The sequence below is a fragment of the Anabas testudineus genome, chromosome 17 (genome assembly GCF_900324465.2).
Source record: "Anabas testudineus chromosome 17, fAnaTes1.2, whole genome shotgun sequence".
NCBI classification, from domain to species: Eukaryota; Metazoa; Chordata; class Actinopteri; order Anabantiformes; family Anabantidae; genus Anabas; species Anabas testudineus.
Window position 1 is genome coordinate 20,830,248 of NC_046626.1, and position 17,839 is coordinate 20,848,086.

At 41.7% G+C, this 17,839-nt stretch overlaps 1 protein-coding gene across 1 annotated transcript; it reads right to left on the reverse strand.

The window, feature by feature from the left end:
• Positions 1–1,203: 1,203 nt before the first annotated feature.
• Positions 1,204–16,259, reverse strand: LOC113172071 (cyclin-Y-like). The gene is made up of 11 exons (XM_026374886.1): positions 15,795–16,259; positions 6,778–6,852; positions 5,912–5,929; positions 5,611–5,645; positions 5,257–5,351; positions 5,137–5,172; positions 4,952–5,009; positions 4,695–4,814; positions 4,124–4,290; positions 3,627–3,789; positions 1,204–3,379 (listed from the first exon to the last, which is right to left on the reverse strand). The coding sequence occupies exons 1-11, from the start codon at positions 15,946–15,948 to the stop codon at positions 3,263–3,265; spliced, it is 1,038 nt and encodes a 345-aa protein (XP_026230671.1). The 5' UTR covers positions 15,949–16,259; the 3' UTR covers positions 1,204–3,262.
• Between the last annotated feature and the right edge of the window lie 1,580 nt (positions 16,260–17,839).

Here is a 17,839-nt window from a genome sequence, read left to right on the forward strand (position 1 = left end):
TAGGTCGAGAACAGCACATGTGGAAGACAGAGAAGAATACAATGGAAGAGCCAGAGATGGAAAACAGACACAGGAGCAAACGCGTCAAAGCAAACATTGGAGCAGCCAGGCTGGATGGTGTTGCAGATAAATCTCTCCCGCTCATCAGAGAAGAGCGTGAAGCCAGACAGCAGGACGAGCAGCGGGCGTAGAACCAGCATCAACACCCACCAGGTTTTACCTGGAGACGGAGAAGAGACGAGGAGGGACGTGGAGTTATAATATAATATATAATGATATAATAAATATCATTACATTAATAAATGAGATCAAATTCTTACCACTGACACTTACTACACAAATACTGCATGTAAAAGATGTGATTTTACTAATGAGGGACACTTTAAAACCAAATACACAAGTCTGAACAAGCAACAATAAATTAGACAGCTACAGGGATTTGTTGTGTGTGTTTTAAGTTTGATTTAGATCTGAAACGTTACACAGAAGAAATCATTTCACTGTTTGCCATGAAAACATACTGATTAATTTAACTAATTATATCAAGAGAAGTAGATGAAGTAAAGTACACAACATCCTCTAATGCCTTTTGTAAATCCCAGGATTAGGAACAGCATCTTTGTTTATGATTGTGAGATGACGGCACTTTGATAAACTCCCCCAGCTTTACATCAGATTGAGTTTAGAACATACGCTTTTAAGCGACTCACCCATGAAGGACACATTGTGACTGAGAGTGATGAAGATTAGATCCACTGCTCCCATCATCATCTAGTTGTTCAGCACTGAGCCTGATCCCATAACAAAACAGGAGTTCTTCTTTTTAAACAGTAAATCCAAACAGACCGGACTTTCTACTCAGTTCTAGTGCTGCACTCCCCCTCAACACGGTCTGACCTCCACAGCTTGTAGTCTTACTGCCTCTCCGTCTTGTCTGCAGAGGCCAGGACCTGTGCACAGAGCTATTCTTACCAGAGCATTGTTGGGATGTCTGGTCGACTTTACTGGAAACATGTGAGACAAACTGTAAGAATCTCATCATAAAACTATGAATAATCATTTTAATCAACAATTAAACTTAACGTCTAACACCAGTACTGTGTGAAATAAATAGAAAACAAATAGTAATTAGAGATGAACTTTTTCATTTATTAAAAACATAAACCAACAAGTCCATAAATAATTTACAGTTAACTTGTCTCAACTCTTTATACACTGTACAAAGCTCATTAGTAAAATAACAGAGACGTGTAGTGCTTTAGTTTGAGACTATTAAAGAGCAAAGAAAATGAAATTACCAGGAGCCGTTATAAGATTCATAAGTAGAAATACAGAAGAAACCAGTTCTCAGCAGTTTCAGTTTTGAGTTTGTGACTCTGCAGCTGGACTTTATTAAATGAACCTCAAATGATTTCTACAGTAACTGAAACATCATGAGAACACGTGCTAATATTTGTGCTAAATGAACACGTCTGGTTTCTCTTTATTCATTCGGACCTTTCACACTGCAGTTTACCCAGGTACAGGTGGACGTGTGGTTTTCAGTGACAGCTCGGTCACAGGCGTGTTCTGATGTATTAACATCAACACTCGTACACTTTATTTTACAGTATCCTGCAAACCTGGACAGAATAAACCTGTACGTTTATACTGATGTAATTTTTAGCTACTGGGATTTTAACAAACTTTTAATTTATTAATTTAATCCATGTTTTAACTGTGAAACCTCAACCAAATTATTCTTCTTCTTATTATTATTATTATTATTATTATTGACCTGCAGATATCTACCAATCAGCCACATTACCCCCACCTGGTGGTTTTTAGTGGTCAGTAGGAGAAAGCTTTAATATAAATTAAATAACACTTTAATCTCACTTTACATGTCATTTTAATTATCATGAATTAAATTACAAAAAACTGCACCAGTATAAAACTGAACTACTACAGTATGTGGCCTCTTCACTGAGCAGCGTCTTCTGCACAGTGAGTTCATTATTCAGTTGACTTCACATCGAACTTTCAGTTTATGTAATTATGAAGTGAGGTTGTGTTTGGCGCTAAATAAATCTGTGATGTGTAAAATAACCAGGTGTTATTTCCTGTTAAAATTATTCTTCACTTGTATCTAATCCTGCAGGTTGGTTTGGTTTTAGTTGTCTGTCTCTGACCATCGTGCATTTCATTGTAGGTGATGATGAAGCAGTAAACGTAGTAGAAACAACAAAGCACAAAAAAACGAAATCACTTTAAATCTACTGGAATCGGGAGGGAACTCCACCTCTCACTGAAACCATTAGGACCAAACCTCTGACCTGGTGGTTTTCTGAATCATCCACCAGGTGTCAGTGGAGAGTTTCTCTCTTTAAACTTTTCAGTGCTTTAGAGAAACTGCTGTAAAGAACATATTCTGTGTCTAAACAGTGCTGCACCTGTTTGTTTGATTTGTCACATGTTGACTTTTCATTCTGGCCCATTTCATCTGTACTTTTCTTTAAATCATAATTAGTTTCAACTGAATGAACTCAAAGCATCACAGTAAAAATATCAAACAGACTACCTGAGTATCGAGAGGTATGACAGGAATACTGCAAACCTTCAATGGAAAGATTTACTGTGACTTTCATTATTCTGGGACCTGTCAAATGCAAAGACATAAATAACAGGTAGAAATACCAGTGCTACACTACTAGGTGTGAAATTCTACAGTTGGGTATCAGGCAGCTGCAACTGTCACATAATAAAGTCAAATAATAATTTAGCTTCAGCCCCATCAGAGAGACGGCTTCTGTCAAATCAGAGCATCAGTCAGGACAGAAGGAGAAGGTCTTTACATGAAGACACGCTCAAGCGGCCATCCAAGGTTTCAAGGCTGTCTCGTCCAAGGTTTCAAGCTGTCTCGTCCAAGGTTTCCAGGCTGTCTCGTCCAAGGTTTCCAGGCTGTCTCGTCCTGGACTCAAGTCTGTTTTTTCTCCACAGGTGAAACAACAACCAGAAACTTTGTTGAACAGAAGAGTTGAGGCACTGTGAAGGCATCAGGTTGAGTTTGAAACCTCTGGAGCTCAGCTCGCTTCCCAGAAACAGATGTGATCCAGAGGTTGATTTAGACTGTCAGTCACCAATGCACCGAGTTCCAGGTCTTTGTTTTATCTGTGTATCCAAACTGTTCTTGAACTCATCACACAACCCCCCTGGTCTTTTTCCAGTCTGTTGGTGTCTGTAGCCTGATGCCAGTGTTCAGCACAGAGCAGTTTATTCGTGGTTAGGAGAGAATGGCAGGAACCCATCTGACTCCACATAGATTGTCCATGCTGGCCGAGCGGTTCCTAGCAGCTCTCCGTATGTCTTTGTACTTGTCATCACATAGTCTGGAAATAGCCTGGAGAGAGGAAATAGAAGGTGTTTACAGCACTAGCAAAAGAAAACACATTCATTCACATGAAGAAATCGATCTTTAGTGGTCTAATGTTCGTACTTCTAACTTCAGATCAGTCTATTTATTCTGCTCACCAGGTAAAATGACCATTTCTACACACACTGGAATAACTTTACATTCTGATGATGTAAAGTGAAGAGTTTGCAGTGAAGTGAACAACAGGACAAACAGCTCAGGGGACGTGTCTGACCTCCAGTTTTTGGGCTTTGTCCCTGCTGAGCGGCTCCAGGGGGAAGCTGAGGTTGTTGGACTCTGAGAGTGACCGCAGGTCAAAGTAATACTTGGCGTAGACGCTGGATGGGACATTGATGTTGAACTGCAGCAGCTCCAGGAACTGTCGCTCCAACTCGTTCCTGCACAGAGGATTCAGAACGTTTGTGTGCTGAGCTCCTCAGAGGAGATGAGGTGTGTGTGTGTGTGTGTGTATGTATAAGTCAGTGTTTTCATGGTCTGCAACATGTAGAATCACACAGCAGGAGATTTCTGAGAGTAACGATTTTCATTCCCTTGGTTTATCTTTTTATCTTGTGATGTGTTTGTTCACATTCTCAGCTGTGTAATCCCAAATCTAATCCTGAACGTAAGGCCATATTTCTTAATGAGAAAAGATGCTACACACAAATGCAATAGTACAAATATCTAATATTCCAGTACCCTCCTCCCCCCCCCCCCACCCCACTCGCTCACATGTCCTCCACAGTAATGTCCTTGAGGATCTGGCAGTAGTCGACGTTCCACACGGCCTGGTCGTCCCAGACCTTGGATGCTAACAGGATGGCACCCAGAACAATCCTCTTCCAGTTCCCTGGAGAGATGTCAATCTCCGCATAGGTGAGGAGCCTCTCCAGGTAGACCTGCACCGCAACACAGGGATTACTGAAAAGTTCATCAAAGGAATGGTAAATAATTCAAAGACAGCAGAAACATTTCTAAAAGCTACGACACATCAGAGTTACAACTCTGCATCCTTTACCTTCACTAACAGGGGGATGATCAATATGTCTAATTTATTACCATAGAAACTCAGAGTTTCCTGTAACATCCTACATTCATCACCCCTGGCTTTTCTTAATAAATCAAATTATATATAATTATAATATAATTATATATAATTTTGTGTGTGTTTGTGTGTGAGGACACAGTTGAAGGCAGGTTGCCCCTGACCTGACAGGGCCTCTGAGGACGTACAGCTGGGAGTGCCTGTCCTCTGTTTCTTCACAATAATCAATAAGAAGATCGAGGAGGTTTAAAATCTTACCAGTGTGACAATCGCACACTCAGCAGTGAGCTGAGCAGCGCTGAACAAAGTCCTGACAAAGCGGTAAATCTGCTTTTGCTCTGGGTCATGTTGGTCATAGTCGAGCGGGACTTCAGCTTTCTGGAATAAAGAGGCAGAGTTCAGAGGAAGGAAAGACAGAAAGGAGGGACAGACAAGGACAAGGACAAGGACAGAAAGGACGAACACGACCCAATACTAACAAGACGAATGAAGGTGAAAGAAAACTGAACTCTTACTGAGAGAGGGTGAAGTTTTTCATCAAATATATCCAGCAGCACTCCTCCATCAGCGTCCCTAGAATGAGACGAAGCACAGTTACATATTACTGCATCATTAACATGTGTGTGGGGATACAGCAATGATATATAGTGAAAATATGATATGATGAAAGGTTTCTCAATCAATATTTAGAAACCTTCACCTGTTTTTGATATGATAGTAAATGGCCAGAGCTACACTGAAAAGAGAAAGAAAACAATGTGAACGACAGAGAAGTCTGCAGAAATGAATCCATACACCTCCTTCTGTGGCAGCTTTTTACCATTTGATGGTGTACTTGAGGTTGGGCTGGCTGACCGTGTTGTCGTCCAGGAAGATGGTGGAGCAGGAGCTGTATTTCCGCCTCGACGCTCCGTGCTACACACACATGCAGACAGACGCAGAGCGAAGTGCACAGTGACTGTTATTAGAGTGTACGTGTTGCTGTGTGACCCACATAAAGCATGATGCAGAGTGGGGGTAGGGGGTGCGGGACCCAAGGATGTGACGGCGTACATTTCCAACTTCCTTTGTACAGTTCACTCAAAACAACACAAAGTGAGCTGGTTCTGAACAAACACGTAACAAGACGCTGAAGTAGGTTTGTGCAGAGAAACTGAAACAGTGGCTCACTCACATTATTGATGAAGAGGCTCTTTCGCTTTTCTCGCACTGTAAAAGAGAAATGAATGTAAATGTGAAAGTGAATTTCTTCTGCATTGACAGCAACAAGACCAGACAAACACCAACTCATGCTGTTGTCAGAAGAAGCAAAGCACACGCTGCAATGTTAACTGCAACTCACAAACAGCCACAGTGTGATGTTACAGCAGCTGAGAGGCGACAGTTCACGAGTTAGAGGTTAGAAATAAACAGAGAGATGAAAAGATGGAGCTGTTCCACTGGAGGGAGACAAAGTCCCACTCAGGACTACTCACCGTTCCTGTAGGGCAACTCTGAAAAAAGAGGAATCAGTCAATCTCATTCTGTTTGTTTCAGGAAGGAGCAGTGATATCATCTTAAACATGCTTCAGCCAGGCTGTGATAAATAATCATTATTATTATAAGAGTTTAATGAATAATGAATAATTACTGTACTATGGGTTTAAGCCCTCAGAATATTTGTTCATTAAACTATAAGAGACTGTAATAATATCAGCTTTTAAGCCCAAAGGAAGACGGAGGACGGATGATTTACTTGTGTTTTCTTTTTCCTCAGGCTAATACTAAATATTGGAAATGACACGCAATGATAATCACAAACAGTGTGATGCTTATTCACTATCAGTCACATGTCTCATTTCATCTGATTCCTTCTCTACTTGTTTACAACTGACCAAATATTCATCACGAGAAAATGCTCTGGTTGAGGAGAAGCTTGTGTAAAAAGTGACAGATTTAATATAATGATTCAATTTATTAACTAATATCTGCTAAGAATTCAAAATCATCTTTTCCTGTTAAATCTTTTTACAAATCACAAAGCAGCATGGTCTCTTTGTTCTGCAGCCTCCTCTCGCTGTGGTGTTTATGCCTCTTAACATGTATGTTAATGTTTCTCTGTCCCAGTCCGACCGAATCTCTCAGTGAGACGCCCGAGGGCGATGGCATAAATTAGCTTGGCACAAAGAAACAGCTCCTACATACAGTGTTTCTCCCTGGAAAATCCCAGACTGTTTCTCTACACAGCCTCGTTATCATAGAGCCTCATTTGAGGATCTCAGTCGGTGATCAGAGTGATGCACGCTGACAATGTGGAGGGAGCATGTAAAACCAAAACCCACTATGAAGCAAAGCTGCTCACCGTCATTCTGTGACTTGCTGAGGAAAATAGTGCTGGCTCGTGGATGGTCCGATGGATTGTACTCCATGTGCAGCTCTGTCAAAACACAAAGAGGATGTTAGTGACGGTACAAACTGACTCCAACAGCTCCTGAACTAGTGACGGGTTACGATAGATAGAAGTAATGTTATGGTGCAGATGTGATTTGAAGACAGTGTCATCAGAGACGTCGTGAGTCTGACATGAAGTGTCGACTTAACATGAACATAACTATGATATAGTTATAATCAATAGTCGAGGTTTAATAATCAAATTGCACATCTGCACAGACGTTGCATCACACTGCTCCATGTGTTTCGCTCTGTGTCGCAGTCTGCCTATTTTTGTTCCTCTCCTCTCAAAAACACATCCGAGCATGATTCATGCTCCACCCAAGTTTATCTAGACGGCATCGAATAAATCTGTGTGTGTAAATCTTGTAAAGCAGGACACAGGACACACACTCATATAACCTGCAGAACTTCTTTCCTTGTCGATGACAGCAGCTACTCTTTGCATTACAATGATGAAATCCACTCTCCATCCACTGGGAGATGCTGTCAAAGTGGTTGCATTTGGTGAAATCAGCATTTAAAAATGCCTGGCATGCAGTCTGCTCTGCCAAACGCTCTGACTCCTACGGTACGACAGTAACAGACCCAGATTAACATCCAGGCTATTTGATTACAATGCAGATGTTGGAAAAGCAGCAGACCTCATGTCTCTGTGACAGCAGCTGCTGTCCGACGAGTGTCTGCGGGGGAATGAACATGAGGATATTACTGCTGTTTGTTATCAGAGGGGAGTTAAACATGTAATGACTTCTCTTTCTGCCCAAATCATCCAGCAGCCTCCACTCAGCTGGACCTATAGACTCCACATCAGTCTAAGAACCTGCTGCCTTCCAGCTGACAAACTAATTAACTAAACTCTCCTACTTCACCTTAAGGATTCTTTTCACTTCCTGCACATGACGTCTCGTCTTTTAGTAAACACAGTAGAAATGACTCATCATTCCTTAATATAGTGGTTTTGTGTCCTGTGTTTGGATGAAAGATGTTTTAACCTCCATGGAGGACGATTTATTGCGGGTCTTGTTTGTCGTGTGCTCGACCCAAACCTGTTTCTCCTGTTGCTATTTTCACAAAACACCCCACCAGACTGAAGAGTTGAGTTAACACCTCATGCAGCTGTAATTAGGAGAACGACAGAATAAATGTCAACATGCTCTCAAATTAGAGCCTAAACAGTCGCTGAGCTGTGTTCAGCGTGTGAGATCTCTGGTCCTGTGGGGTTGAAACTATCAACAAGAAGAAAAAACACATCCTGCTCCATGATACGGTGTAGTTCTATTAACATGTGGAACAGCACTCGTACCTAACATCTGTACGTGCACTACACGTGCACAGATGTTCCTGTGGTTACAGTCAGGCTGAATGGACTTTTTAGAGATTCACAAATAAACTTCTTCCAGTTCGCTGAGTGTCTCTGTTGTTACCACACTGCAAACTGTTTTCTCCAGTTCTCTACGTGCTGATGTTTGGATTTTGTTTCAGGAACTAAATAGATTTGATGCATGTGTCACACATGTCTACGTCTGGGAGTCACACACAGCTGACTGTGTCAGCAAAGCTTCTGGAAAAATAAAGGGACCTGAAGGCGGGAAGGTTATTAGTCAGTTTGCCTACAGTCTCCTCCAAAGGCAGTTGTTGTTCATTTGTTTTTGCTTTGCACATTTAGGTGGAGGAGCAAAAGATGGAGCTGAGACAAAAATTCAGAACTTAAACAACATTAATCCACAGATGGTCAATAAACATTACTTTAAATCTGACAGCACCTGACACACTAACCTCACACCAACTACATTTCCCAGGATGCACAGCGGCTGGTGTTGAGTGTTGATATGTGATATTCACCACCTCAAGTAAACTTTAAGGAAAACTCATGGTCGGCATCTGCACAGTGAAACAGGAGAAGCTCAGCTGACGCATCAGACTACCTTTCTGCCTTACTGCACCTGCATAATGAATTAACAACAGGTGAACCCCGCTGTGAACAGGCCAATTCATAACGGCACCATGTTTCCAACTTCTAGTTATTTTCTTTTGATAACGTCCTTGAATCTTTTCTGTTATATTCATTGTTCCAAAGGAATCCAAAGCATTTACATTTATACATATATATATATATATATATATATATATATATATATATATATATATATGCACGTTCTGTTCAAGCAGGCTGCAGCAGGCTGCTGATGGACAAGCGTTAGATTTTACAGTGTCGTCCGTGTTTGGATTCTCTGTCTGCTTCTTTCAAGCATCTTGCTGTGTCAGTGTCTCAGAGTAAGTAGCAGCACATCCTGAAATGCGTCAGTCTCAGCTACACTGTGCTGCTATCAGTTACCACAGTCTATTGGGTTCAGAGGATGCAGCAGTCTTCACCATTTTTCTCCCAAGTTGAGTCTGAAAAGCAAACGTCTCCAGCATTTTATGAAGTAATTTACACTGTAAAGAATATTAAAGGATCCATTATTTTCTATAATGACCCAGCTGAAACAGAGGTCTACAGGCCTAAATTCATTTCTAATTATCTACCTTGACTTGGTTTAATGTTGCATCTGGCATTTACAGAGGAAAGGATCAGAAACATTTTAACATTGTTTATTCTTCCTGTCACTTCCTCTGCTTGTGTCAAAACTTTACATTAGCTTCGTGAGATATTCTGGTCTCAAAATAAACCTGAAAATTGGGGTCACTTAGAAATGTCAGGTTCACATTGATCAGATAAATTCTGTGTGTTGTTGTTAATGTTTAAATGATGACTTGATGGAAACTGTTTGTTTTGGCCGAAGACAGAAAATCTGGACATTTCTAAGTGACTCCAAACTTTTGAATGACAGTGTACGTTGTAGTTATTCTACTTTCTCGGCCTGAAGTGGAGCTCAGCTCTGAAAACAGTGTGACTTACATCAGCGATGTGCAGCTATATGAGCATTATCACAGTGTTATTGTTGGAGTCTGTGGTGGCATAAACCTGAGTCGCTCCCATGCAGTCAATGAACATGGTTAATGTTCATTCATGCATCTTAATCTCTGCTGCTTTCATCTTCGAGGCATAACTTTGAAATGTGCGTCCCATGAATGTGTGTTAGGCTAAATGTATGTTACATGGAAAACAAATTAAATTAATTCATAAAGTCTATAAAGTGCCTACACTGTATTAAAACCAGGGCAGAGTTGCAATATACATAAACTGAACCTGTCTTAATCAATACATCCTGGTTAAGACAGTTTATGTGCTGAATATTACAACATGAATCCATTTAGGTCAGTGAGCAATTCAAAAGTTTAAAAAATAATGTTGAGGCCTCACCATTCGTTGCATCTTCATTATCATGTCACCGCTCCAACAAAAGGACGTCATTCTAACCTCCCTTATACAGTTACAACACACCCACACACTGACCAACAGGCTACAGTGGTAGTGGACCAGTTGAATGAAGAGGACAGACCTGCGTACGCACGCTCACAGCCACAATGACACCGCTGCTGCTGATTCAACGTCAGGCTGCAAAGCTGCAGCTACTACCAACGAGCTCTTTCCAGATATCCTGCTGCTGCTGCTGCCATTAGCACCGTTTCACCACAGTATTATGAGCATTTCTGTTCTGATTCAAACTCAATCGATGGACTGATCAGACACTTTGTTCTAATTATTCTCTCTCTCTGCTGGGATTGTCTTTATTACACCAAACACAGCACTGATCAATATCATGAAACGCAGGGTTGCTGAGTGCTTCATCGGGCAGCGGGCACACTAATAACCTACTTCATCAAGCAGAGCACTTCTGCTCACTTGGAGCTTCATGTAGAACATATTTTCCTCTACTGTCATCTCTTTAGTCTGCTGAGAGGGAGAAACACATTGAAGTGACATTTCCATCTGCTTAAGATGATAATTAGTTCTGCGAGCCAGGAAACAGGGTTTCCAGTTTTCTGGAAGAAGATTCCTGACAAATTGTAGAAGCGTCAGTGCAGATCAAACATCAGCTCCATGGAAATGTGAATAGAACACGGGTTCAGTGAACTACTGCTCATTCAACCAATCGCAGCCTGGTCAGGAGGAGGACCACAAGGCCGTATCAGATGACGCACGTTCAGCTGTGTTGGTCCGTTTGCTTTTGATGGATTTGTTTTTTATCATAACCCTCCCCATGTAAGATCTGCTCCTTATTGATGCAAAGCAGATTGTCTTTCCAGTGTTTCTGCTTCGACAGTTCAAAGCCAACACACCCTTCTGAAGTGATAATTAGTCAGAAGAGGTGGTTGGGTAGTAAATGAGTCACTCATTACTAGTCAATAAATCAAACAAGGGCCCTCTCGTTTGTGCCTGCTGCCCTTGAAAGGACTCATTTATCAGCAACTAAAGAAAAGAACAAGTCTTTTCTGGGTTCTAGATCTGGATGTTGTTCACTATACTTCCCGCTCTAACTTTAATAGAGTTGTTTCCAACACGGTGGACTTAGTCAGTCATCTGTCCAGGATGAAACACATGACTGCTGCTGCTGCTGTGAAAAACAGTAATGAGGCTTCATGTGGCTTAGACAGTGGAAAAAACTGGATGTATGGTGCTATAGACACGAATGAGAAATCAGACATCCATAAAAAAGTGATTACATGTAATTAAAATGATCAAAATAACAATAAAAATGTCTTTTTAAGCACCTTGCTGATCTGAAAAGTGTCTGTATGGCAAAGCTGGTTTGTTAAAGCATCACACATTTAGCACAGACTCGTCTGTATCTGCAGTTTCCTGATGCCACAGTGAGCTTTCCTTCTGTGATCTTGATTAAAAAGGAAAACTGTGCAGGAGCAAACGGCTCTGAGCAGATGAGAAGCAGTCGATATTTAAAAAACGGAGGTGGGGGTGGGGCGAGAGACAATGAATGAAATTAAATGTGTAAATGTAAACAGCTGCTTCGTGCCCCTCTCTTCTCTCTCATGACCACTTTTTATATATATATATTTACATCAGGTCATTCCATAATCATCACCTGATCCAATCACAGTTCCACTGCACTCTCATTACAATGCAACAATAATCTCTCCTGTTGTTCTGCATCTGCAAAGAGTTCAAGCAGCCAAATGAAGAAGAATGACTTCAGTCTCCTTTTACCTGAGGAACAAAATGTAAACAACAGTGGAAACAGACCCAGCTTTACTCCGTCTGTTCACAGCACTTCACAGATACCTGTTAACAACAGTAGGAGTTCTTTTATCAGACAACGTATATTCAGTACAGTTGTAGATTTAACAGTAGTCAAGCTAAACTGTGATTTACTAAACGTGTCAGAGGAGAGAGTTCGGACACAGCACAGTAAAGTTCTCTAATGTCAGACTGTCCAGTGTTATATTCAGATGTTGATTCCAACTAAACAATAAAAGTAAAAACTACATAAAACTGTAAAGATACAGTTTCTGCTCATTTCCTGTGTGTTTCAGTCATACAGCTCGGCCCACCTGCAGAGGGAGCAGGAGCTAAAATGAACCACTCAGACACAGGGTGAGAAGACGTACGGCATATCGACTCATTCTAGTTGAAATAAGCTGATTATGAAATTGCAAGAGGTCCAAAACTATTTCAGTAGAGCCCCAGAATACAAGTGTGAACCTGAAATGATGCATGACATGGCCAAATTAGAAAACATGATATCTACAGTATCAACAAACGTTTTAGAATTAAAGTCCACCAGTCTTACACATCTCTTAAAGTCTACACCTCTGCTTTATACTACATGATGCAAATAATGATGAATTCAACAGGCAGAAACAAGCACAACTATTTCTAGCAAGCAGCACGAGCTTTCAGCTCACACACTCTCACCAATTTTTAAAATAGCATTTAGCTTTGACATCTATGAACTTAGAGAAACTCGTTCCCTTCCAACCCTCTATGCACCTAAATATAAGAGCGTCAGCTGATGCCTGATGCCTCGCAGAAACAACAGTCATCTTAAGAGAGAAACACAGTGGGCTTTGTGAAAGAAAGGCACATCATATGACGCTTTGTCTCTCTTTCTCTCCAGTGCAGTATACTGTATCTGTCCACAGTGACTGTCAGGAGATAGTTCTCTATGTCTCATCCTGGTGTTTTTGAAGGTGTGTTGGTTTAATATTCACTAAACGACCAGAGAACACGTGTAATCCTCTCCAACAGGATCCGGCAGCACTCAGTACATTTTGACCCATGCAAAATAGTAAAAACCCTCCCTCTCCCAAACTAAGCTCCTTCCTGAAACTCCATCCAGCGTTTTATCTCTGGACAGGCTTCAAGGCCCCCGGTCAGTGAAATGATGGTGTTATGTGAAGCGATTATACTGTATGTTCTTATGTTCTTAAAAACAGAGCTCATAGTGACACGCTGTCTGCTGCTGACAGGAAAGCATCTGTCATATAACCCTGAGAATTTATTTCAACTCAATTTGACGACATTTCAGGGCAAAGGAAACCACAATTTTCTGATTATACAATCTTTCCAGGTTTCCCCTGACTCCTTGAACCCTGTAATCATTTTGGCAGCTTGTCCAAACTAGAAATAATCATTCCCTGCTAAGCAGCTTGTGCGACTCTGATCAAACCCGAGGCAGTACATCCTCACACAACCTTCTCCAATTGGTGTCATTTTCTTCTGGCAGCCTGTGGCTTTTGATTGCACATCACTTGTCGTGCTCCTTTGGCTCAGTAACACATCACCGGTTACAGTTATGGAAGGATAATGGTTTGGTTTATTAGAGATAAAAGAGCAGGGACATTCAGCCTGGTCTCTACTGTACAATGAGGTTGTGCAGTTGTAATTTATCCAAAACAACATCCTGGATTAAACCAATATAAGACGAAGGGAGACGATCCTTCACTGAGAAACGACCTCACACAGCCAAAGTAATTATGACAGAATCAAAGGAGAAAGTCAGTGACAGTACAGAGTGACGAGGTCCCTGAAGAGAGCATAAGATACAGAAGACCACTGACTGTTTGACTGCTGCTTCTTCTAACCTCGGCCATTACCATCTCTTAACTGTTCCATATTGTAACCATGATGATAAAGATGCTCTACCTTACACAAAGCGCCTATCATAACCACCCCATGTGTTTATTATTGTACCCATGATATTGAAAGTGACTGTGATCACATCGGCTGCCACTAAAACACCCAATCCTGGGTGTGCACACAATTCTAATGGCATCAAAATCTAATTGTACCGCATCCCAGTGCACTTCAACTGAGCTTTTTAAGGTTAGAAAAGCCCATTCAATAGGGAACAGATGATGTCTCTAAATTGAGGCGTTGATTTTTGGCTATCGCCCGTCCCAAGAGGCTGCTCCTATCTGCTCTGACACAGGCTCACAGCTGCCTCTCTGGGCTTGTCTTTAGGGGGTGAAGAGTTTTTGCTGGTGCCTCCTAATGAAGCCCACTAATCTCCATCATACTGTTTTGAACTCATAAGCCAACACATTAGACACGCTCTGGTTTCAGTCACCTCACCACGGAGACAGACGGCCCCTCAGCGTGAAGCGTCTTTACCCCTGACAGTCAGCTGACTGTCAATCATCTGTTCTGAATCTTCATCTTCTACTGGTTCCACACAATAATCCTATTAAAGTAATGAGCCAAAAAAAAAGATTGCTGCTTTACTGTGCTGTAGTATGTCACCAGTGATATGATAGAGTCCCGGGCACAACAGTGTAACCATGCACTGTAATACAAAGCACTCCAGTTAATAGCATCTACAAATGGAAAACAGTGCACAAGTGGCATGCACTGTTAAAGTTTACAAAAGAAAATCCCATCCCTGATCAATGAACAGCAGGTCCTCCACCATGCTGACGGTGCATTCAAAGGGATCCACTCCACCTGTCAGTAAACAGTGAGGACTGGAAGACTTCCTGCAGCAAAGTGCACTAACTACCAACTGGTAGTTTTTATGTGTTATTGGCTCCGTCAGTCAGCAGACAACGCCCAGCATACTCTTGTATAATGCACACTTATAGATTCAAACTATACGGACACCCTCACTACATCCTCTGGTGTGGTCACCAGAAAACAAAACTTGAAGCTATGCAACCTTATCAAAGAGTTGAGTTTCTGAAAATGGTTCTTACGCAAGCTCTGAGCAAATCCATTTCCATGTAATGGTCGGCTGTAGGCTGAAAATAGGCAAGCCATTTAGTAGACAGTATGCAGCGTGAATGGGTCAATTGTAATGCATATTAGCATGTGTCAATGGAGGGAGGTACGTTCCGTACTCGCTGCTTCTTTCATGCACTGGCTGAATACAAAGACCAGCACAAAGGAGTCTGCCCTCGTGAACAGGATGTTGTCTGCAGCTCCATATTTCTCTGCAAGGGCACATGGGAGTAGAAACGCACACATGACTGATCCATGTGCCCGGCCATAGTGTCGGCTGATACATCACCACGACCACTCACTCAATAACACTGGGAAATGAGAGACAGGATATGAGAAAGGTGCAGAAGTCACAGAGGTCACAGAAGAATAAAATGAATGGAATATCGTCCTTTGAGTAGTTTCTGTGCCTTCAGTATTGTCACCAGTCTCTATAATATCCTGACTGGATCTGTGGGATGTTTTAACACTATTCAGTATGAAGTACTTTTACTTTTCGTTGGAGTTTTCTTTTCATTATTTTTACATTTATGATTGTTCTCTGATTACATGTCCTCTCCTCTTACTTATGTTGTTTTATATACATTTAGAAACACTACTGTACTGTGGAACAGTAGTAATATATATGTAACAGTACCATACAGTGCTGCAGATCTCTCATTATATGTAATTACAGTATAATAATACTCATATTATTTCTATGATAGTCATTTTTAGGCATTATAGAAACGGTTTTTCATGCTATCCCATCTATCCTGTCAGTGTATCACCGGGTTTTTCTTATCTAGACACCAAACTCCTGGTGTTACCGTCGACGTTTTCCCTGTCGCTGATGTGCTGCAGGTTGCAGCCCGTCTCCTCCCTGCTCAGATCCGACTCCTGGTGGTACGACTCCAGCCTGGAGTGGGCATTTCTGCGGAGCTTGGGGCTGGAAGACACGCAGCAAGAGGTCGTGCTCCCCATCTTTCTCCCCCACACGGAGCCTGAAGGCGGAGGGTGCGTTAACAGCGGTGGGTCAGCACCGAGCCGCCGAGCCGGTCACTACAGATCACCAGAGCGCACAGGGTGCATCCGCAGCGGGGACCGCGGAGCCTGTCGATCGTCGTCGGGGTCCGCGGAGGATGAAAGTGTCCCTTCTACCGCCGGTAACAGCTGATATATTTAACGGGCCGACCTCCCACGGTTATCCCAGGCATCGCAGAGCCGCTCACATCCTGCTCCAGGCGAAGATGAGCGGCGACGGGCGCACGGTGATGTGAGCTCGGTGTGTGTCTGTGGACAGGGAGGGAAAGGTTCCGGTTCAAGTGGGTGGTTACATATCACAGAGCAGCAGAAATAGATGAGGACTGACAGCTGGTTCCAGCATCTACTGATCCTTTATATTGACTTTTATTTCCAGTATTTCCAGTAATAAGAGGTGAAAACCCCCCAGTGAACATTACAGTGGAAAAGAAACTGAAAGAAAAGATGAAGACGCACATTGTGCACGACTCAGTCTTACAATAAGATTCAGAATTAGGTTTGAAAATGACTGCAAAAGGGGTGATTGTAAAAGAAAACTGAAAACAGTGATCACATGTCAGAAAGGTCATGTTAAAGAAAACTGTAAGTCAGCACGGCATCAAATTGAACTCTTTTTTATTTTCCATTTATTGATTTTAGTGCTTTTTAAATTAAAAATCATTTAGTTTTCTATCTTTGCATCGTCTAAAGTTTGTGCTGTAGCTTCCAGGAGCTCTGGGAATGAACTTTAATGCTTCCAAACCGTCTGACTCAGGTAAAATGGTGACATCTGCTGGACAACACACTGTAATCCACGGTTATTCACATAAAAATGAAAGAAATCCCCTCTCTCATTGTTGTCATGTCACTAAATTATGAGTCAGAACCTCATAATAAATCAGTTGTTCACATCATATTTTATTTATTCAAACGTCCAGTTCACTGGTCAACTTGTTTAGGAACTTCCAGTTTTGTAAAATAGATAGTAAATATATCATAGTGACACCCAGATATGTTACTGTAGTACTAACAGGTGCACTGCGAAGCCTTTCTAACTGAACTGCTGCGTTGCAACGTGACAAAACTAAACTTACGTTGATTTAAGTTGTTGATGCTAAAAGAAATCTTACTAAACATAAAGATGACATGTGGACGTGTCCACACGCAGGAACTAACCTTCAAAGAAGAGTCTGAAGAGTTTTAATGTCAGTTGTTGTGTGTTTTGTTTAAAATCTCGATTTAATGAGTTGGATGAATGCTTCGAAGTTCATTTTATCCACAAATGTTAATATTTCAAAAGCTCTCTAAAAAACCAAAGTTACTACATGAAACTTAACGAGAACAACTTTTGTGTCTAATCATTTAAATGGTAAAGTATTTTGAAGTTGTTCACTGCTGCAGGTTGTACGATGTGCAACATACCATGTTGTCAGTTTAACACCCGGACGAGGCCTTTCGGCTTTTCAACCTCTCTTTAAGTTGTGAGTTGTGCAAGTTTGTGTTTTCCTGGTGCAACGACTTGAACAAACCGGGATCATGACACATGACTTTCGACAGCGCTTCCTTATGTAATCCTTAGGTAAATGTGCAGTGAACTGGTTAAATGTGACAGAAGTAGTTGAATAAGGGAAGGTAACAGTGTGTAACAGACAGACAGGGTCCAGGCATGTGCTGTTCCTTGGTTTCTTTTAGTTGCAGTAGTGTGTGTTGAACAGCAGAGGTCCTCCTGGACTGCTGCAGTAAAGCCCTGTTCATGTTGTCAAGGTAGTAGGTTTCATGTCACAGCTCGTAGGCAGCTTAGTCTCTAGGTGGAAATTTCCACTGCAGCCGCACTGGACAGAAGCCAAACATT

Coding starts and splice junctions, on each gene's coding strand:
- LOC113172071 (XM_026374886.1), bottom strand. CDS start 15,948: ATGGGGAGCACGACCTCTTGCTGCGTGTCTTCCAGCCCCAAGCTCCGC. Junction 3,790..4,123: donor GACATTACTGTGGAGGACAT/GTGAGCGAGTGG, acceptor TCCTCTGTGCAG/GAACGAGTTGGAGCGACAGT. Junction 3,380..3,626: donor ACAAAGCCCAAAAACTGGAG/GTCAGACACGTC, acceptor TCCTCTCTCCAG/GCTATTTCCAGACTATGTGA.